The following is a 21,193-nucleotide window of genomic DNA, read 5'->3' as shown; positions in this document are numbered from 1 at the left end:
GCCCACACTGAGACACATTATAATGGAATTGTCAAAGACAAAGAAACAATCTTAAAAGCAGCAACAGAAAAGCTACTCATTATCTGTATGAAAACTGTCATGAGATTAGCATTGTATTTCTCAGCAGAAATATTATAGGCTAGAAGGGAGAAGGATGATATATTTAAAGTGCATAAAGAAAAAAGAAAAGCCAGCCATGGGACACTATATCTGGAAAACTATACTTCAAAAATAAAGGAGATAAAGACCTTCCAAGATAAACAAAAACTGAAACCATTTATTACCACTATACCTGCCTCACAAGAATTGCTAAAGGGAGTCCTTTGAGTTGAAATGAATGACACTAGACAACAAAATGAAAGCATATGAAAATATAAAGCTCTCTGGTAAAAGTAAATACACAGAAAAAAAAGAATCCTGTAACACTGTAGTGGTGGTGCATGAATCACTTTAAATTCAAGTGTAGAATTTAAAAGATAAAAGCATATTGGGGCTTCCCTGGTGGCGCAGTGGTTGAGAGTCCGCCTGCCAATGCAGGGGACACGGGTTTGTGGCCCGGTCTGGGAAGATCCCACGTGCCGCGGAGCAGCTAGGCCCGTGAGCCATGGTCACTGAGCCTGCGCGTCCAGAGCCTGTGCTCCGCAACTGGAGAGGCCACAACAGTGAGAGGCCTGCATACCACAAAAAAAAGATAAAAGCATTTTTAAAAACTATAACTATAAAGCTATGTTAATGGTTACAAAATATAAAGAGATGTATTGATAATTTACAGCATCATTAACATAAAATGAGGGGAGAGAGAAAGGAGTAGGGGTTTTTTTCAATTATAATGTGCTATATTACTTAACATAGATCACGACTTCCTTTGTTAATCCTCAAATATGCATCCATGGCATCATTTTCAAAGGCTTCTGTCCATTCCCAACACAAAATGTTAATCCACCCTCCACTGAAACCTTTGGTTTATTTTCAGACAGATCTGTGATGTAAACAACTTCATGCTCTGGATCTTTTGGGGTATGGAGTCTCAGCTTACCTGAGGACAGGTGGTCATGCCTTGCCCCCGGGGATTCCTGTGGGTCAAGTGGGCCCTGAGAGGAGAGGGGGCTAAAGGCCCTGAGGACTAAGGGTATTTTTGGGTAGATTTCTAAGGGTGGCCCCTCACACAACCCTAAACTCTAAATCCACCATGTGATTTCCACTAATCCAGCAGCATCTACCCTAGGCAACAACAAGGCCACACCTATGCCAGGAGGAGCTCAGCCACTAGGAAACAGGCCCACTGAAACTGCACTTCTGGAAGTTCTTACCTGAGTCTTCAAACTACTCAGTGGTCTCAGGTGTGCTATGCCTGATATCTCTAGCTCAGTGTTACTGAATACAGGCCTGAGGGAGTAATATCTGCACTAGCAAGAAAACTTGTTAAAGGTGCCATTTCATGAGCCCCACAGGAGAATCATAACTTAGAGTGGGGCCCTGATTCCCTCCAAATTTGTATGCACTTAAAAGAACCAGAAGAGGGCTTCCCTGGTGGCACAGTGGTTGAGAGTCCACCTGCCGATGCAGGGGACACGGGTTCGTGCCCCGGTCTGGGAAGATCCCACATGCTGCGGAGTGGCTGGGCCCGTGAGCCATGGCTGCTGAGCCTGTGCATCCAGAGCCTGTGCTCCGCAATGGGGAAAGGCCACAACAGTAAGAGGCCCATGTACCGCACACACACAAAAAAAAATCAGAAGAAATATTTGCTACGTGGTTCCCATTAGTATTACATGATGAGTATTTAGAAATTACATCACCTGTGCCCTCCCCACAGAGTCTGTCTATTGATCTGGGTGGGAGCATCCATGTTGTTTTAACTCCAGGTGATTCTAAGATAAGACCAGGTTTAAGCCCAGGGGCTGCCGGGTACATCGGTGAGAGTTGCTTCCAGTCTTTAGTCCCTTTGCCTTTGGGAAGACATCGGTGTCCTTTGCATGCAATTGAAGTTAAGTTGTCACTTTAAAATAGATCAGTATAACTATAAGATGTTTTATGTAATACACAAGGTAACTACAAAGAAAATACCTATAGAATATGAACAAAAGAAAGTGAGAAACAGATCAAAGCATGTCACTATAAAAAATCAATGAAACAAAAGGAGGGCAGCAAGAAAGGAAACAAGGGGCAAAATAAATACAATATAAGCATAAAACAACTTTTAAATGGCAGTGGTAAGTCCTATTCGATCATTTCTTTAAAGATAAATGAATTAAACTCCCAAATCAAAAGACATAGAGTGGAAGAATGGAAAAAGAAACAAGATCCAACTATATGCTGTCTACAGGAGACTCACTTTAGATATAAGGGTGTACATAGCCTGAAATGAAAGGATGGGTAAAGATATTGCATGCAAATGCTAACAAAAAAAGACATCAGGGGTGAGCATACTTTTATCAGACAAAATAGACTTTAAGCCAAAAACTGTCATAAGGACAAAGAAGGATAATACATGATGATAAAATAGTCAATTCACCAGAAAGAAATAAAAATTATAAATATATATTCACCTAACAACATAGCACCCAAATATATAAAGCAAACACTGACAGAATTGAAGGGAGAAATAGGAAATAGTGCAAAAATAGTAGGAGTTTTCAGTACCCCACTTTCAATAATGAATAGATCACCCAGACAGAAGTTCAGTAAGGAACAGAAGACTTGAAAAACAGTAGAGAACAATTGGACCTCAAAGCCATGTACAGCACACTCTACCCAACAACAGCAGAATATACATTCTCCTCAAGTACACGTGAAACATTCTCCAGGATAAATCACATGTTAGGCCATAAAACAAGTCTTAAAATTTTTAAGAAGATTGAAATCATAACAAGTATTTTTTTACAACCACAATGAAATGAAATTAGAAATGAATAGCAAAAGGAAGACTGGAAAATCCACAAAATATGTGGAAATTAGGCAATACCCTCTTGAACAACCAATGGGTTAAAGAAATCACAAGGAAGTTAGAAAATGTCTTGAGAAAAATGATAAAGAAAAGACAACATAGCAAACTTATGGGATGCAACAAAAGCACAACTAAGAGGTTTATAAGTAAACCTCTAAGAAGTTTATAGTAGTAAATGCCAGCATTAAAAAAAATCTATAAGGGATTAGAAAAAACTAAACCCAAATTTAGCAGAAGGAAGGAAATAACAAAGGTTAGAACAGAAATAAAAACAAAATAGAGGGTAGGAAAACAATAGAAAATATTAAAAACTGAGATTTTTAAAGATCAACAAAATTGACAAACTCTTAGCTAGACAAAGAAAAAAAGACTCAACAAATATCAGAAATGAAAAAGGAGACATTACAGCTGACGCCACAGAAATAAAAAAGGTTCATAAGAGACTACTATGACAATTATATGCCAACAAATGGATAACCTAGAAGAAATGGATAAATTTCTGGAAACATACAACCGACCAAGACTGAATAATGAAGAAATTTAAAAATCTGACAGACCTATAATCAGTAAGAACATTGAATCAGTAATAAAAAAATCTCCCAACAAAGAAAAGCCCAGAAGTAGAGGGCTTAACTGGAGAATTCTACCTAACATTTAAAGAATGAACAGTAGTTCTTTTTAAACTCCTCAAAAAATTGGAGAGGGAACACTTCCAAACTCATTGTATGAGACCAGCATTACATGATGTCAAAATCAGACAAAGATACTACCAGAAAAGAAAACTACAGAGCAATATCCCCAGTGACTATTATTGCAAAAATCCTCAACAAAATATGAGCAAAACAAATTCAACTACACATTAAAATGATTATACATCATAACCAAGTGGGATATATCCTCAGGATGCAAGGATGGTTCAACATGAAAATCAATCAGTGTGATATACCACACCAACAAAATGAAGGACAAAAACCACATGAACATCTCAGATGAAGCAGAAAAAGCATTTGACAAAATTCAACACTCTTTAATGATAAAAACATTCAACAGTCTAGTAATAGAAGGAAATTACCACAACATAATAAAGGTCATGTGTGAAAAGCACATAGCTAACATCATACTCAATGGTGAATAACTAAAACTTTTCCCTCTAAGATCAGAAACAAGGGAAGGATACCCACTCACTTGATTCAACATAAATCACTTCCTGATTTCAAAACATGATACAAAGCTAATCAAAAATATTACAAAGTAATCAAAACAGTATGGTACTCACATAAAGACAGAGATATTGACCACTGAAACAGAGTAAAGAACTTACAAATAAACCATCACCTATATGGTCAAATCTTTGATAAAGATACCAAGGCTATACAAAGGGGAAAGGATAGCCTCTTCAACAAATGATGTTGGTAAAACATTATTTGCACATGTGAAAGAATGAAATTGGACCTTTACTGTATACCATACACAAAATCAACTGAAAACAAAACCTCCTAAATCTAAGACCTGAAACTAAAGAACACCCAAAAGAAAATGGGAAATATTTCATGACATTAGATTTGGCAATTATTTCTTAGTTGTGACACCAAAAACACAGGCAACAGAAGCAAAAATAGACAAATGGGACTACCTCAACTTATAAACTTCTGTGAAACAAAGGGAACAATCAACAGAGTGAAAAGACATCCTGCAGCGTCAGAGAAGTTATTTTCAAACCATATATCTGATAAGGGGTTAATATCCAAACTATATAAAGAATTCCTGTAACTCAACAACAAAAACATACAATTCAATTAAAATGGGCAAAGGACTTGAATTAGGTATTTCTCCAAAGATACACAATTGGCTTATAAGCATATGAAAAGATGTTCAACGTCACTACTCATCAGGGAAATGCAAGTCAAATCCACAATGAGATATCACTTTACAACTGTTAGGATAGCACTATGCAGCATCAACAAGAAAATAAGTGTTGGTGAAGATGTGGATAAATTGAAACCTTTGTGCACTGTTGGTTGAAATGTAAACTGAAGTAGCTGCTATGGAAAACAATATGGAGTTTCCTCAAAAAATTAAAATTAGAATTACCATATAATCCAGCAATCCCACTTCTAAGCACGTATTCAAAAGAATTGAACACAGGGTGTCAAAGGTGTTCCATGTTTATTGCAGCATTTATTCACAGTATCCAAGAGGTGGAAACAACATAAATGTCCATCAAAAAATGAATGGGTTTCTTAAATGTATTGTATACAATGGAACACTATTTAGTTTAGCCTTAGGAAAGAAGGATATCTTTCTATTACATGGATGAATGAGAAGAAAATTATGCTAAGTAAAGTAAGCCAGTCTCAAAAAGACAAATACTGCATGATTCCACTTATATCAGGTACTTAGAATAGACAAATTCATAAAGACAGAAGACAGAAAGGATGGTGGTTGCTCAAGAGAGAGGGGAAAAGGGAGTTGTTATTCAATGGCTGTGGAGTTCAATTTTTCTAGATGAAAAAATTCTAGAGATTTGCTGCACAACAATGTGCATATCATTAATACTATTGTATTATACACTTAAAAATGATTAACATAGTAAATTTTATGTTATGTGGTTTTTTACCACAATAAAAAAAGTCAGTATATAACTAAAAGTTACTATAACTGAAAGTAAGAACTAAATAAGTTGGCTTAACAGCATGTAGTGACAGCTGAAAAAAGGATTAGTAAACTGGAAGATAGTGAGTAGAAAATATCCAGATGGAATCACAGAGAAAAAAGAAAAGCATAAGAGATATACGATACTTGAAGAAGTTTGAATATATATATAACTGGAGACACAAACAGAAAGGAGAGAGAGAATAAAGCAGAATAAATTATTGAATGATAATAGCTCCGATTTTTTCCATTGAGAACAGAAATTCAAAATGTGCTAAAACCTAAAAGCAGAGTAAATAAAAGGAAAACCATCTACACAGATTGTAGTAAAACTGATGAAAACAAAGGGTAATGAAAAAATTCTCGAAAGCAGCCAGAGGTACACACTTTACAATAAAACAAACAATAATAAGATTGAGAGTTGATATTTTAACAGAAAGGGTGAAAAGAGAAGGTATTGGTATAAAATCTCTATACTACTGGGAAAAATGCTAATATAGAATTTCATACTTAGCAAAAATATTCTTCAACTATGGAGGCAAATATTTTTTCACACAGATGTTGAGAGAATTAAAGTGAATGCTTTAAATAGAAGGAAAACAATACCAGATAGAATAGTAGAAATGTAGAAGTTAAATAGTAACAACAGAAAAAGGTAAATGCAAGAATAAATCTAAATAAAGCAATAATATTATGTTTTGGTATAAGTATTAAAATGTCAATAATTTTTAATAATATTGTGATGTAGAATGAAAATATATTGCTAGCACAAAAGGTGGGAAAAAGGAAAATAGAGATAAAATATTTAACATTCTTGCTTTGTCTGGGTAGGTGTAAAATTAACAATTTAAGGATCAACAATTTTAGGGTCAGTTTTGTAATATCTGTGTTAGCCACTAAAATAATAGTGCAAGAATATAATACTCAAAAACTAAAAAATAGAGTAATATTTTAAAATGTGATTAATCCTTAAAAAGACAGAAAAGAGAGAAGGAAGACAGAATTGGTTAGACAAATAGAATATAATTGTGAGGTTGGCAGATTAAAATTCCAGTGTATCAGTAATTACACTAAATATAATTTAACTGAATTCTGCAATCATAAGCAAAGACTGTCAGTCTAAATAAAAAAAAATTCTAAGTCACTTATGAGACACATTAAATATATGTATACTAAAAATTTGAGGGCTTCCCTGGTGGCACAGTGGTTGAGAGTCCGCCTGCCGAGGCAGGGGATGCGGGTTTGTGCCCCGGTCCGGGAGGATCGGGTCCCACATGCTGCAGAGTGGCTGGGCCCGTGAGCCATGGCCGCTGAGCCTGTGCGTCCGGAGCCTGTGCTCCACAGAGGGAGAGGCCACAACAGTGAGAGGCCCACATACCACAAAAACAACAACAACAACAACAAAAAAAAACCAAAAATTTGAAAGCAAATACATGAAAAATTGTAACATGAACAATTTAAAATTTTGGTACACCTCTACTTATATCAGTAAAGTAGTTTTCCATTGCTGCATAAAAAATCACCACAAACTTAGCAGCTGAAAACTCATTTATTAACTCACAGCTCTATAGGTCAGACATCTGGAACTGTATGATTGAGAATTTTGCTCAGTGTACCGTAAGACTGAAATCAAGGGGTCAACAAGGCTGAGTTGTCATCTGGAGGTTCTAAGGGAAAATCTGCTTCCAAACTCAGAAAAATTTTTTTCCTTGTGGTTGTGGGACTGAGCTCCCAATCTCCTTGCTAGGTGTCACGGGGGGAGAGCATGTTAGCTACCTAAGGCTGCCTGCATTTCTTGCCACATGGTCCCTTCTTACTTCAAGCCAGTAACAATGCATCTAGTACTTCTCATGCTTCAAATTTCAAAATTCTTTCATCTTTGACCTCTAGATCTATATTTATAGGTTTCATGTGATAGATCAGGTTCACCCAAATAGTATCCTTTTCTTAAAGTCAACATAATATAACTATCATGGGAGTGATATATTCTCTATTATATTCACAGTCCCAGAGAATGTACAGGATTTTCCACAAGGCAGGAATCCTGGGGAATATTTTAGAATTCTGCCTACCACAGTAAACTTTAAAGCAAGAAGCATTATCAAATGTAAAAGGGACTATTTTAAAATAATAAAAGGGTGAATCCATAAGAATTTTGAGTTCAGGACCCCCAAATATACAAAGAGATAGACAATTCTGCAATAAGTGGAAGAAAATATAACAAACCTCTCTCTGCAACTGATTTTAAAATTAAAGGAAAAATCCATAACAAAGTTTTGTACAGCATGATTCATAAGTCTGACTTAACTGACATATTTAAAACATTACACTCCACAATTCAAGAATATACATTCTTTTCAAGTGCACATGAGACACAGACCAAAACTGACCATGTGCAGGACCATAATAAAAGTGCCAATAAATGTCACAAGATTGTAATCATATATAACAGGTTCTCCAACCACAGGGGAATTAAACTAGGAACGAATAACAAAAATACATAAAGAACATACACAAGTTTTCAAAATTAATCTATTCCCAACTAGCTTACTGGTTAATAAAGAAATCACAATAGAAAATTTTAATATATCACAAACAGAAAGATAGTGAAACTAAAATATATCATAACATGTGGATACATCTAAATCTATGTTCAGAGGTAAGCTTATACCCATGTTATATGTTTATATAAGTTAATATAAGCTTATACCCATGCATGTTAATAAGACTAAAATTTAATGATCTAATTATCTATCTTAAGAAGTTAAAAAGGATAAAAAAATTATTCCCCCAAAAGTAAAAAGGAAATTAATACTGTTAAGAACAAAAATTAATGAAATACAGCGCAGCAACAGGGTGCAGAGGGCAAAGCGGAGAGATTCCCTCAGAGGATCGGTGCCGACTGGCACTCACCAGCCCGAGAGGCTTGTCTACTCCCCCGCCGGGACAGGCGGGGGCTGGGAGCTGAGGCTCAGGCTTCAGTCGGATCCCAGGGAGAGGTCTGCAGTTGGCAGAGTGAAAACAGCCTGAAGGGGTTAGTGCACCACGGCTAGCCAGAAGGGAGTCCTGGAGAAGCCTGGAGCTGCCAAAGAGACAAGAGACCTTTTCTTCCCTCCTTGCTTCCTGGTGCGCGAGGAGAGGAGTTTAAGCACACCGCGTAAAGGAGCTCCAGAAACGGGCGCGGAGCTGCCGAAGAGACAGGAGACTTTTTCTTGCCTCTGCTTCCTGGGGCGTGAGGAGAGGGGATTAAGGGCACTGTGTAAAGGAGCTCCAGAAACAGGCGCAAGCCGTGGCTGTTGGCGCGGACACCAGAGACGGGTGTGGGATGCTAGGGTTGCTGCTGCCGCCACCAAGAGGCCTGTGTGTGAGCACAGGTCACTCTCCACACCGCCCCTCCCGGGAGCCTGTGCAGCCTGCCACTGCCAGGGTCCCGGGATCCAGGGACAGCTTCCCCGGGAGAACGCGTGGCACGCCTCGGGCTGGTGCAGCATCATGCTGGCCTCTGCCGCCGCAGGCTCGCCCCGCATCTGTGCCCCTCCCTCCCCCCGGCCTGTGCCAGAGCCGCCGAATCAGCTGCTCCTTTAACCCCATCCTGAGTGAAGGGCAGACACCCTCGGACGACCTACGTGCAGAGGTGGGGCCAAGTCCAAAGCTGAACCCCAGGAGCTGTGCGAACGAAGAGGAGAGGGGGAGGTCTCTCCCAGCAGCCTCAGAAACAGCGGATTAAAACTCCAAAATCAACTTGAAGTGCCCTGCTGTGGAAAACCTGAATAGACAGCGAAATATCCCAAGTTGAGGAAGTGGACTTTGGGAGCAAAATATACTATTATTTTCCCCTTTTTTTCTTTTGGTGAGTGTGTATGTGTGTGCTGCTGTGTGAGATTTTGTTTGTATAGCTTTGCTTTCACCATTTGTCCTAGGGTTAGACTGACCCGTTTTTTTTTTTTTAATAGAAATTTTTCTTCTTAATAATTATTTTTTATTTTAATAACTATATTTTATCCTACTTTATTTTGTCTTCTTCCTTTCTTTCTTCCTTTCTTCCCTCCTTCCTTCCTTTCTTCCTTCCTCCCTTCCTTCTTCCCTTCGTTCCTCCCTTCCTCCCTTCCTTCCTCTCTTCCTTCCTCCCTTTCTTTCTTCCTTTCTTGCTTTCTTCATTCATTTCTTCCTTCCTTTCTCCATTCCTTCCTTCCTTCCTTTCTTCCTTCCTCCCTCCCTCCCTCCCTCCCTTCCTTCCGTCCTCTCTTCCTTCCTTCCTTTCTTTCCTTTCTGTTTTTTTCTCCCTTTTATTTTGAGCCATGTGAATTAAAGGCTCTTGGTGCCCTAGCCAGGCATCAGGGCTGTGTCTCTGAGGTGGGAGAACCAACCTCAGGACACTGGTCCACAAGAGACCTTCCAGCTCCATGCAATATCAAATGGCAAAAATCTCCCAGAGATCTCCATCTCAACACCAAGACCCAGCTTCACTCAAGGACCAGCAACGAACAGTGCTGGACACCGTATGCCCAACAAATAGCAAGACAGGACTACAGCCCCATCCATTAGCAGAGAGGCTGCCTAAAATCATAATAAGGCTACTAACATCCCCAAACACACCACCAGACGTGGACCTGCCCACCAGAAAGACGAGATCCAGCCTAACCCACCAGAACAGAGGCACTAGTCCCCCCTAACAGGAAACCTACTCAACCCACTGAACCAACCTTAGCCACTGGGGACAGACACCAAAAACAACGGGAACTATGAACCTGCACCCTGCAAAAAGGAGACCCCAAACACAGTAAGAGAAGCAAAATAAGAAGACAGAAAAACACACAGCAGATGAAGGAGGAAGATAAAAACACACCAGACCTAACAAATGAAGAGGAAATAGGAAGTCTACCTGAAAAAGAATTCAGAATAATGATAGTAAAGATGATCCAAAATCTTGGAAATAGAATAGACAAGTTGCAAGAAATAGTTAACAAGGACCTAGAAGAAATAAAGAGGAAGCAAGCAATGATGAGCAATGCAATAAATGAAATGAAAAATACTCTAGATGGGATCAATAGCAGAATAACTGAGGCAGAAGAACGGATAAGTGACCTGGAAGATAAAATAGTGGAAATAACTACTGCAGAGCAGAATAAAGAAAAAAGAATGAAAAGAACTGAGGACAGTCTCAGAGACCTCTGGGACAACATTAAATGCACCAACATTTGAATTATAGGGATCCCAGAAGAAGAAGAGAAAAAGAAAGGGATTGAGAAAATATTTGAAGAGATTATAGTTGAAAACTCCCCTAATATAGGAAAGGAAATAGTCAATCAAGTCCAGGAAGCACAGAGAGTCCCATACAGGATAAACCCAAGGATAAACATGCCAAGACACATAATAATCAAACTGTCAAAAATTAAATACAAAGAAAACATATTAAAAGCAGCAAGGGAAAAACAACAAATAACACACAAGGGAATCCCCATAAGGTTAACATCTGATCTTTCAGCAGAAACTCTACAAGCCAGAAGGGAGTGGCAGGATGTATTTAAAGTGATGAAGGAAAAAAACCTACAACCAAGATTACTCTACCCAGCAAGGATCTCATTCAAATTTGATGGACAAATTAAAACCTTTACAGACAAGTAAAAGCTGAGAGAGTTCAGCACCACCAAACCAGCTTTACAACAAATGCTAAAGGAACTTCTCTAGGCAAGAAACACAAGAGAAGGAAAAGACCTACAAGAACAAACCCGAAACAATTAAGTAAATGGTAATAGGAACATACATATCGATAATTACCTTAAATGTAAATGGATTAAATGCTCCCACCAAAAGACACAGACTAGCTGAATGGATACAAAAAGAAGACCCATATATATGCTGTCTACAAGAGACCCACTTCAGACCTAGGAACACTTACAGACTGATAGTGAGGGGATGGAAAAAGATATTCCGTGCAAATGGAAATCAGAAGAAAGCTGGAGTAGCAATTCTCATATCAGACAAAATAGACTTTAAAATAAAAACTTATTAGAAGAGACAAAGAAGGACACTACATAATGATCAAGGGATTGATCCATGAAGAAGATATAACAATTGTAAATATTTATGCACCCAGCATAGGAGCACCTGAATACATAAGGCAAATACTAACAGCCATAAAAGGGGAAATCGACAGTAACACAATCATAGTAGGGGATTTTTTAACACCCCACTTTCACCAATGGACAGATCATCCAAAATGAAAATAAGGAAACACAAGCTTTAAATGATACATTACACAAGATGGACTTAATTGATATTTATAGGACATTCCATCCAAAAACAACAGAATACACATTTTTCTCAAGTGCTCATGGAACATTCTCCAGGATAGATCATATATTGGGTCACAAATCTAGCCTTGGTAAATTTAAGAAAATTGAAATTGTATCAAGTATCTTTTCTGACCACAACGCTATGAGACTAGATATCAATTACAGGAAAAGATCTGTAAAAAATACAAACACATGGAGGCTAAAAAATACACTACTTAATAACGAAGTGATCACTGAAGAAATCAAACAGGAAATCAAAAAATACTTAGAAACAAATGACAATGGAGACACGATAACCAAAAACCTATGGGATACAGCAAAAGCAGTTCTAAGAGGGAAGTTTATAGCAATAGAATCCTACCTTAAGAAACAGGAAACATCTCGAATAAACAACCTAACTTTGCACCTAAAGCAATTAAAGAAAGAAGAACAAAAAACCCCCAAATTTAGCAGAAGGAAAGAAATCATAAAGATCAGATCAGAAATAAATGAAAAAGAAATGAAGGAAACAACAAAGATCAATAAAACTAAAAGCTGTTTTTTTGAGAAGATAAATAAAATTGATAAACCATTAGCCAGACTCATCAATAAAAAAAAGGAGAAGACTCAAATCAATAGAATTAGAAATGAAAAAGGAGATGTAACAACTGACACTGCAGAAATACAAAAGATTATTAGAGATTACTGCAGGCAACTGTATGCCAATAAAATGGACAACCTGGAAGAAATGGACAAATTCTTAGAAATGCACAACCTGCCGAGACTGAACCAGGAACAAATAGAAAATACAAACAGACCAATCACAAGCACTGAAATTGAAACTGTGATTAAAAATCATCCAACAAACAAAAGCCCAGGACCAGATGGCATCACAGGAGAATTCTATCAAACATTTAGAGAAGAGCTAACACCCGTCCTTCTCAAACTCTTACAAAAGATAGCAGAGGGAGGAACACTCCCAAACTCATTCTATGAGGCCACCATCACCCTGATACCAAAACCAGACAAAGACGTCGCAAAGAAAGACAACTACAGGCCAATATCACTGATGAACATATATGCAAAAATCCTCAACAAAATACTAGCAAACAGAATCCAACAGCACATTAAAAGGATCATACACCATGATCAAGTGGGGTTTATTCCAGGAATGCAAGGATTCTTCAATATATGCAAATGAATCAACGTGATACACCTTATCAACAAGCTGAAGAAGAAAAACCATATGATCATCTCAATAAATGCAGAGAAAGCTTTTGACAAAATTCAACACCCATTTATGATAAAAACCCTGCAGAAAGTAGGCATAGAGGGAACTTTCCTCAACATAATAAAGGCCATATATGACAAACCCACAGCCAGCATTTTTCCCAATGCTGAAAAACTGAAACCATTTCCACTAAGATCAGGAACAAGACAAGGTTGCCCACTCTCACCACTCTTATTCAAGATAGTTTTGTAAGTTCTAACCACAGCAATCAGAGAAAAAAAAAGAAATAAAAGGAATCCAAATAGGAAAAGAAGAAGTAAAGCTGTCACTGTTTGCAGATGACATGATACTATACATAGAGAATTCTAAGGATGCTACCAGAAAACTACTAGAACTAATCAATGAATTTGGTAAAGTAGCAGGATACAAAATTAATGCACAGAAATCTCTGGCATTCTTACATACTAATGATGAAAAATCTGAGAGTGAAATTAAGAAAACACTCCCATTTACCATTGCAACAAAAAGAATAAAATATCTAGGAATAAACCTACCTAAGGAGACAAAAGACTTGTATGCAGAAAACTATAAGACACTGATGAAAGAAATTAAAGATGATACAAATAGGTGGAGAAATATACCATGTTATTGGATTGGAAGAATCAACATTGTGAAAATGACTCTACTACCCAAAGCAATCTACAGATTCAATGCGATCCCTATCAAATTACCACTGGCATTTTTCACAGAGCTAGAACAAAAAATTTCACAATTTGTATGGAAACACAAAAGACCCCGAATAGCCAAAGCAATCTTGAGAATGAAAAATGGAGCTGGAGGAATCAGGCTCCCTGACTTCAGACTATACTACAAATCTACAGTAATCAAGACAGTATGGTACTGGCACAAAAACAGAAATATAGATCAGTGGAACAGGATAGAAAGCCCAGAGATAAACCCACACACATATGGTCACCTTATCTTTGATAAAGGAGGGAAGGATATACAGTGGAGAAAAGACAGCCTCTTCAATAAGTGGTGCTGGGAAAACTGGACAGGTACATGTAAAAGTATGAAATTAGAACACTCCCTAACACCATACACAAGAACTCAAAATGGGTTAAAGACCTAAATGTAAGGCCAGACACTATCAAACTCTTAGAGGAAAACATAGGCAGAACACTCTATGACATAAATCACAGTAAGATCCTTTTAGACCCACCTCCTAGAGTAATGGAAATAAAAACAAAAATAAACAAATGGGACCTAATGAAACTTAAAAGCTTTTGCACAGCAAAGGATACCATAAACAAGACCAAAAGACAACCCTCAGAATGGGAGAAAATATTTGCAAATGAAGCAACTGACAAAGGATTAATCTCCAAAATTTATATGCAACTCAATAACAAAAAAACAAACAATCCAATCCAAAAATGGGCAGAAGAACTAAATAGACTTTTCTCCAAAGATATACAGATTGCCTACAAACACATGAAAGAATGCTCCACATCATTAATCATTAGAGAAATGCAAATCAAAACTACAATGAGATATCATCTCAAACCGGTCAGAATGACCATCATCAAAAACTCTAGAAACAATAAATGCTGGAGAGGGTATGGATAAAAGGGATCACTCTTGCACTGCTGGTGGGAATGTAAATTGACACAGCCACTATGGAGAACAGTATGGAAGTTCCTTAAAAAACTACAAATAGAACTACCATATGACCCTGCATTCTCACTACTGGCCATATACCCTGAGAAAACCATAATTCAAAAAGAGTCATGTACCAAAATGTTCATTTTAGCTCTATTTACGATAGCCAGGACATGAAAGCAACCTAAGTGTCCATCAACAGATGAATGGATAAAGAAGATGTGGCACATATATACAATGGAATATTACTCAGCCATAAAAAGAAATGAAACTGAGTTATTTGTAATGAGGTGGATAGACCTGGAGTCTGTCATACTGAAGTAAGTCAGAAGGAGAAAAACAAATACCGTATGCTAACACATATATATGGAATCTAAGAAAAAAAAATGTCATGAAGAGATTAGTGGTAGGACGGGAATAAAACACAGACCTACTAGAGCATGGATTTGAGGATATGGGGAGGGGGAAGGGTAAGCTGTGATGAAGTGAGAGCGTGGCAGGGACATATATACACTACCAAATGTAAATTAGATAGGTAGTGGGAAGCAGCCGCATAGCACAGGGAGATCACCTCTGTGCTTTGGGATCACCTAGAGGGGTAGGATGGGGATGGTGGGAGGGAGGGTGACGCAAGAGGGAAGAGATATGGGAACATATGTATATGTATAACTGATTCACTTTGTTGTAAAGCAGAAACTAACACACCATTGTAAAACAGTTATACTTCAATAAAGATGTTAAAAAAATAATGAAATAGAAAGAAAATATACAATAGCAAAGATTTATAAAGCCAAAGTTGGTTTATGGAAATAAATAATAAATTTGCTAAGGGTGTGTGCAAGATTGTCAAGAAACACAGAAGAAACAAAATGGAACAATCATAAATATATGGAAATCAAACAACACACTCTTAAAGAACCTACAGACCAAATGAGAAATCACAAGGGAAATTAGTAAATATTTTGAGATAAATAAAAAGAAAAATAATAGTATGGAGATGTAGCAAAAGCAGTACTCATTGGGGAATTTATAACTGAAATCACCTACATTGAAGGAAGAAGAAAGTTCAATAACCTATCTTTACACCTTAAGGAACTAGAAGAAAAACTGATGCCAGCACATATAAGAAATAATAAAAATTAGAGCAGAGATAAACAAAACAGAGAATAGAAAAGCAATAAAGGAATTTAGTGAAACCAAAAGTTTGTTCTTTGAAAAGTTCAACAGAATTGACAAAACTTTAGTTAGAGTGACTGAAGAAAATAAAAAAGGGGAAAATTATTAAAATCACAATGAAAAATGAGTATAATACTATCAATCTTACAAAAATAAAAGGATTATAAGAGAATACTGTGAACAATTCTATGCCAACAAATTAAATAACCTAAATGAAATGAATAAATTCTGAGAAATGCACAAACTATCAAAACTGACTCAAGAAGAAATAGATAATCTGAACAGCTTTATAACAAGTAACGAGATTAAATCAGTAATTGAAACCTTCCATCAAAGGAAAGACCGGGACCAGATGGCTTTGTGACTAATTCTACCAGTCATTTAAATAGATAACACCAAATGCTTTTCAAACTTTTCCAAAAAATAGAAGGGAAAACGTCCTGACTCATTATCTGAGGCATCATTCTAATACCAAAGTAGACAAAGACACTGAATGAAAAGAGAACTGCAAGAATATTCCTTATAAATATAGATTCAAGTATACTAAACAAAATATTAGCAAACTGAATCTTACACCATATTAAAAGGATTATAAACCGTGATCAAGTGGGATTTATCCTAGGAATACAAGAGTGTTTCAACATACAAAAATCAATGTAATACCCACACTAATAGAATAAAGGGGAAAAAACACATAGTCATTCATGCATAAAAAAGCATTTGACAAAGTTAAACACCACTTTCATGATTTAAAACTGCAACAACAGCAACATGCAGAAAACTAGGAGCAGAATTGAACTTCCTTAACCTGGTAAAGGGCATTTTTACAAAACCCACAGGTAATGTCATATTCAATGGTGAAAGACTAAAAGCTTTCCCTCTGAGATCAGGAACATGACAAAGATTTCTGCTTTTGCTACTTCTATTTCATATTGGACCAGAAATTCTAGCCAGAGGAGTGAGGCAAGAAAAATAAAAGGGCATTTGCAAGAAAAATAAAAGGGCATTTGCAAAAATGCCCTTTACCAGGTTAAGGAAGTTCTATTCTACTCCTAGTTTTCTTAGTGTTGCTGTTGTTGCAGTTTTAAATAAAAGACATCACAATGGAAAGAAAGAAGTAAAATTATATCTATTTGCAGATGACATAATCTTATATATATGTTAGTGTGTTTCTATATACTAACAATGAACAATCTGCAAAGAAAATTAAGAAAGCAATTTTATTTACAATAGCATCAAAAAATAAAATACTTATAAATAAATTTAACCAAGGAGATGAAAGGCTTGTGCACTAGAAACTATAAAACTTTGCTGAAAAAATTAAATAATACACAAATAAATGGAATCATTCCATGTTTATGAATTAGAAGGCAATATTATTAAGATGGCAATATCTCAAAGTGATATACAGATTCACTGCAATTCATATCAAAATCCCAATGATCTTTTTGCAGAAATGAAAAAAAGTTTATCCTAAAATTCATATGAAATGGCAAGTGACCCCAAATAGTCCAAATCATCTTGAAATAGACCAAAATTAAAGGACTTACACTTCTCAATTGTAAAATTTCCTACACAGCTACAGTAATCAAAACAGTGTGGTACTGACATAAGATTAGATTTATAATTTAATGGAATGGAATTGGGAGTCCAGAAATAAAACCATACATCTATGACTAATTGGTTTTTTACAATGGTGCCAAGCCTATTTAATGGGACAAATGATAATCTCATCAACAAATGGTGTTGGGAGAATTGAATATACACAAGCTAAAGAATAAAGTTGGACCCTTACCTCGTGGCATATACAAAAATGTACTCAAATATGGTCAAAGATGTAAATTTACAGCTAAGACTATAAAACTCAAGAAAACAGGGATAATCTTTCCTGAATATGATTGTGGCTGTGGCTCTTCGATATTACAACAAAACATCGAAATTATAGGAAATGGATGCTGGATTACTAGCATGGCAGCTCAGGCAGAAGGAGAATTTTCACGGGGAAAAAAAAGGAAGCAGAAAAATGCTCCTAAACACAAAGGGGCTGCACTATGGAACCCATGACCAAGTCAATAAAAAGCAACTCCTGTCTCCCTTCCCCAGTCTCTCTGGCTTTCTTTTCTATTATCTACCTGCTTCATCCCAGCCAGAAGAGAGCCTGTAAGCTCCCCATCTGTCTTCAGAGCAAAAGAGCTTGGACACCAGGAAGAATAGGCTGTAAGAGCACTTCCTTGGTAGGGTGGCTCAGTGCCCTCACTCCTGGCTCCATTCCAGTTCAGCAGAATCTTGCTGTGGGATATTTACCCACTCCTTTGCAGGCCATAGAACTGTCCCAACTATGAGCAGTAGCTGCTCTGCCAACATGAGAAAGAGGCAGCAGTTTTCCTAGTTTTAGCTATGCACTCAACCCTTTGACGGCCCATACACAGCTCAGGCTTCATGCAATTATGCATTTAATAAATGTACTGAAGGAAAAGGGGAAAAATCATAAACAACAAAGAAAAAAATCGATAAAGTGGTCTTCACTATCAGGTGAAAAGGTAACAGTGAATGGAAGAAACTTTTAAAAATCATATATCTGATAAGGGTTTAGTATTCAGGATATATAACGAACCCTTACAGCTCAAAAACAAAAAGACAAATATACCAATTTTTTAAAAGTGGGCAAAGGATTTGTATAGACTTTTTCAAAAAGAGATATACAAATGGCTAATGAAAAGATGCTCAACATCATTAGTCATTGGGGAAATGACGATTATTTGTAGACGATTTCTTATAGAATTACCATCGTACCTATTACCAAACAATGATACAACTCTAGATAGGTTTAAGGATTTTCTTTTTATATTTTGTTGCTCAACTTTAATTTTGCTATGATACTCATTTCAAAATTATTTTTATGTAATCTAACTCAGGTCTCTTTTTATTCAGTGTAAACAATTTTATATAAAATTATACTGTTCATTCTTCACAGATCAGTTTTCATTGTTATTACATATAAAATATTCTTACAATAAATCTAAGAAATTATTGTCTTTTTCTAAAATTTAGATTCTTGTGCGATATTTAAAAAATAAACCATTGTTTTAAGCTTAGAAATGGTTTAGCATACATTAGTTTTCATTGAAATGGTATTTTTAAACCAAATTTTAATAGTAACTCAAGCTTTTATACATTTAGAACAATTATGATTTTTTATTTACCATACTTAATGCTAATTTATTTCTTATCTAGTCATGCAGATGGATCGATAAAGTTTTGGGATGCTTCTGCAAGTAAGTTTTAAGTTTCTCCTTATATTACAGGAAACACTTGGTTAATATTTACTGATAGCCATTTACCACTTTTTAGTTTGGACAGTTAATATTTTTGATACATATTTAGCATACACATACAGCTGTGTTACAAAAATGCATTTCCTATATTATTGAATCAGTTTAAAGTATTATCTCTACTGTACTATTCTTCTAAGATATAAACAGACACAACTGAAATCACTCTTTATCAGCAACTTATTATATTTATGAGGTAATGTACATTGGAAAAAGTACCAAACTTTGTCAGACTAACTCTTTGCAAGGAATTTCCTTCACCTCCTCAGTCTTAGAAAAGTGCTTTTATCCCACTAGTCTTCACTTTTCTTTGCCACTTGTCTACCAAGTCCGTGAGAATCAAAAGAAATAATTTGATAAATGTAAAAATTCTTTTGAGATCTTGAGAATTACATAATTTAAGGACTACAGGTACTCTGCTCAATGTTGAAGGGCATTCAAAGATTTAAGACTTGATTATACCCATACATACCTTTCAGAAAACGTACAGGGCAAACAATATGATAAGAACTGTAAATGCAGTACAACCCAAATTCTATTTGTTACCGGAAATGGGAGATTTATTTGAACCAGGTAGATCCAGGAAGGGTATTTTGATGGGGTGACATTTAATGTGAGTTCGGGGAGATACTTAAGATTTTGATAGTCAGGACTAGGAGGAGAAAAATAAGTGAGCAATGTCTCTAAGTTTCTGAGTTACCATCAAGATGGAGATAACTCTTTGGAAATAAGGATACAGAAGAGTTCTGGAAGTTTGGAGTTTGTTGGAACAGCAGGAAATTCAAGTAAAACTGTCTATCAGGTAGGGAGAACAGTCAAGAATGGTGACTAATGAAGAAGCAGCATAGAAGTGATACCTGAAGCTATAGAAGTGAACTGAGAAAGACTATGATAAACAGAAAAGCAGAGGGAAGAAGGTTGAACGTTAGTGATAATCTTCATCTGCAATCTAGAGTCCTTTAGCAGTGGAGCAAAGCATCAGCAGGAGAAAATGATTAAAAGATTTAAAGCCATGAAATCTGAGGTCCCTTTCTGACCTCACACAATAAAGATCAATTGTTCAGGGGGAAATTCCAAAGGACAACAGATTTTTTTATTTTTATGAACCTTTTCATGTAAATCTGAGTTTGTTCCACGAACACAGTTAATTGTATAGTGACATCTTTGCTTGTTTCCCACCACCTCAGAGTCACTCCTTAGCTTCTAAAAAGTGAGAAGACACTTTTAACACTCTAATGACTGAAGTGTGTACCACCCTTAAGCATGCACGATAATATTTTAAGAAGTTAATTTTTAAATAAAATATTATTTTATTACATTCAGAACATATGTTGCAAAGGTTTGCAGCATGTTTAATATTTTTACTGTAATCAATTATAAGGGCATATCTCCAAATCGATGGATGTCATTGGAGAAATATCACTTAATTTGCCAATTTTGTGGGATAAGGTCCAGTACAGGAAATGAGGTTATACCGAATTTGAAAGTTGAGTTTATGTTGATATGTGTACTGTTGACCTTGAACAACATGGGAGTCAGTTAGATTGACTGTGCCAACCCTCTACACAATCTGACCATAACTTATAGTTGGGGCATAATATATAGTTGGCCCTCACTATACACTATTTCTCTGTATCTGTGGTTCAACATCTGAGGATTCTATCAACCTCAGATTGTGTAGTACTGTAGTATTTACTACTGAAAATTATCTGAGAATAAGTGGACCCATGCATTTCAAACCCATACTGTTCAAGGGTCAACTGTATTGATCTTCAGTTGCTGAGTATTAAATTATCACAATTTAGCAGTTTAAAACAAAACCCATATACTGTCTCACAGTTTCTGTGTGTCATGAATCTGGTTCAGGTTAGCTGAGTTCTTTGCTCAGGGTCTCAGAGACTGCAGTTGAGGTCTTGGCTAGGAC

General features: G+C 36.4%; 1 protein-coding gene across 22 annotated transcripts in view; it reads left to right on the top strand.

Moving 5' to 3' along the window:
- The window catches only part of STXBP5L (syntaxin binding protein 5L), a 422,914-nt gene that overhangs the window by 260,386 nt on the left and 141,335 nt on the right, over positions 1-21,193 (top strand). For all 22 annotated transcript variants that reach the window (XM_067034516.1, XM_067034508.1, XM_067034500.1 and 19 more), the window contains one exon: positions 19,172-19,212. In XM_067034516.1, coding sequence (XP_066890617.1) covers positions 19,172-19,212 — 41 coding nt within the window. The remainder of the gene's footprint in view (positions 1-19,171; positions 19,213-21,193) is intronic.

This window comes from Kogia breviceps, chromosome 5 (genome assembly GCF_026419965.1).
Source record: "Kogia breviceps isolate mKogBre1 chromosome 5, mKogBre1 haplotype 1, whole genome shotgun sequence".
Taxonomy (NCBI): Eukaryota; Metazoa; Chordata; class Mammalia; order Artiodactyla; family Physeteridae; genus Kogia; species Kogia breviceps.
Note: the sequence above shows the minus strand (reverse complement) of the source record. Positions and strands in the feature narration are given on the sequence as shown.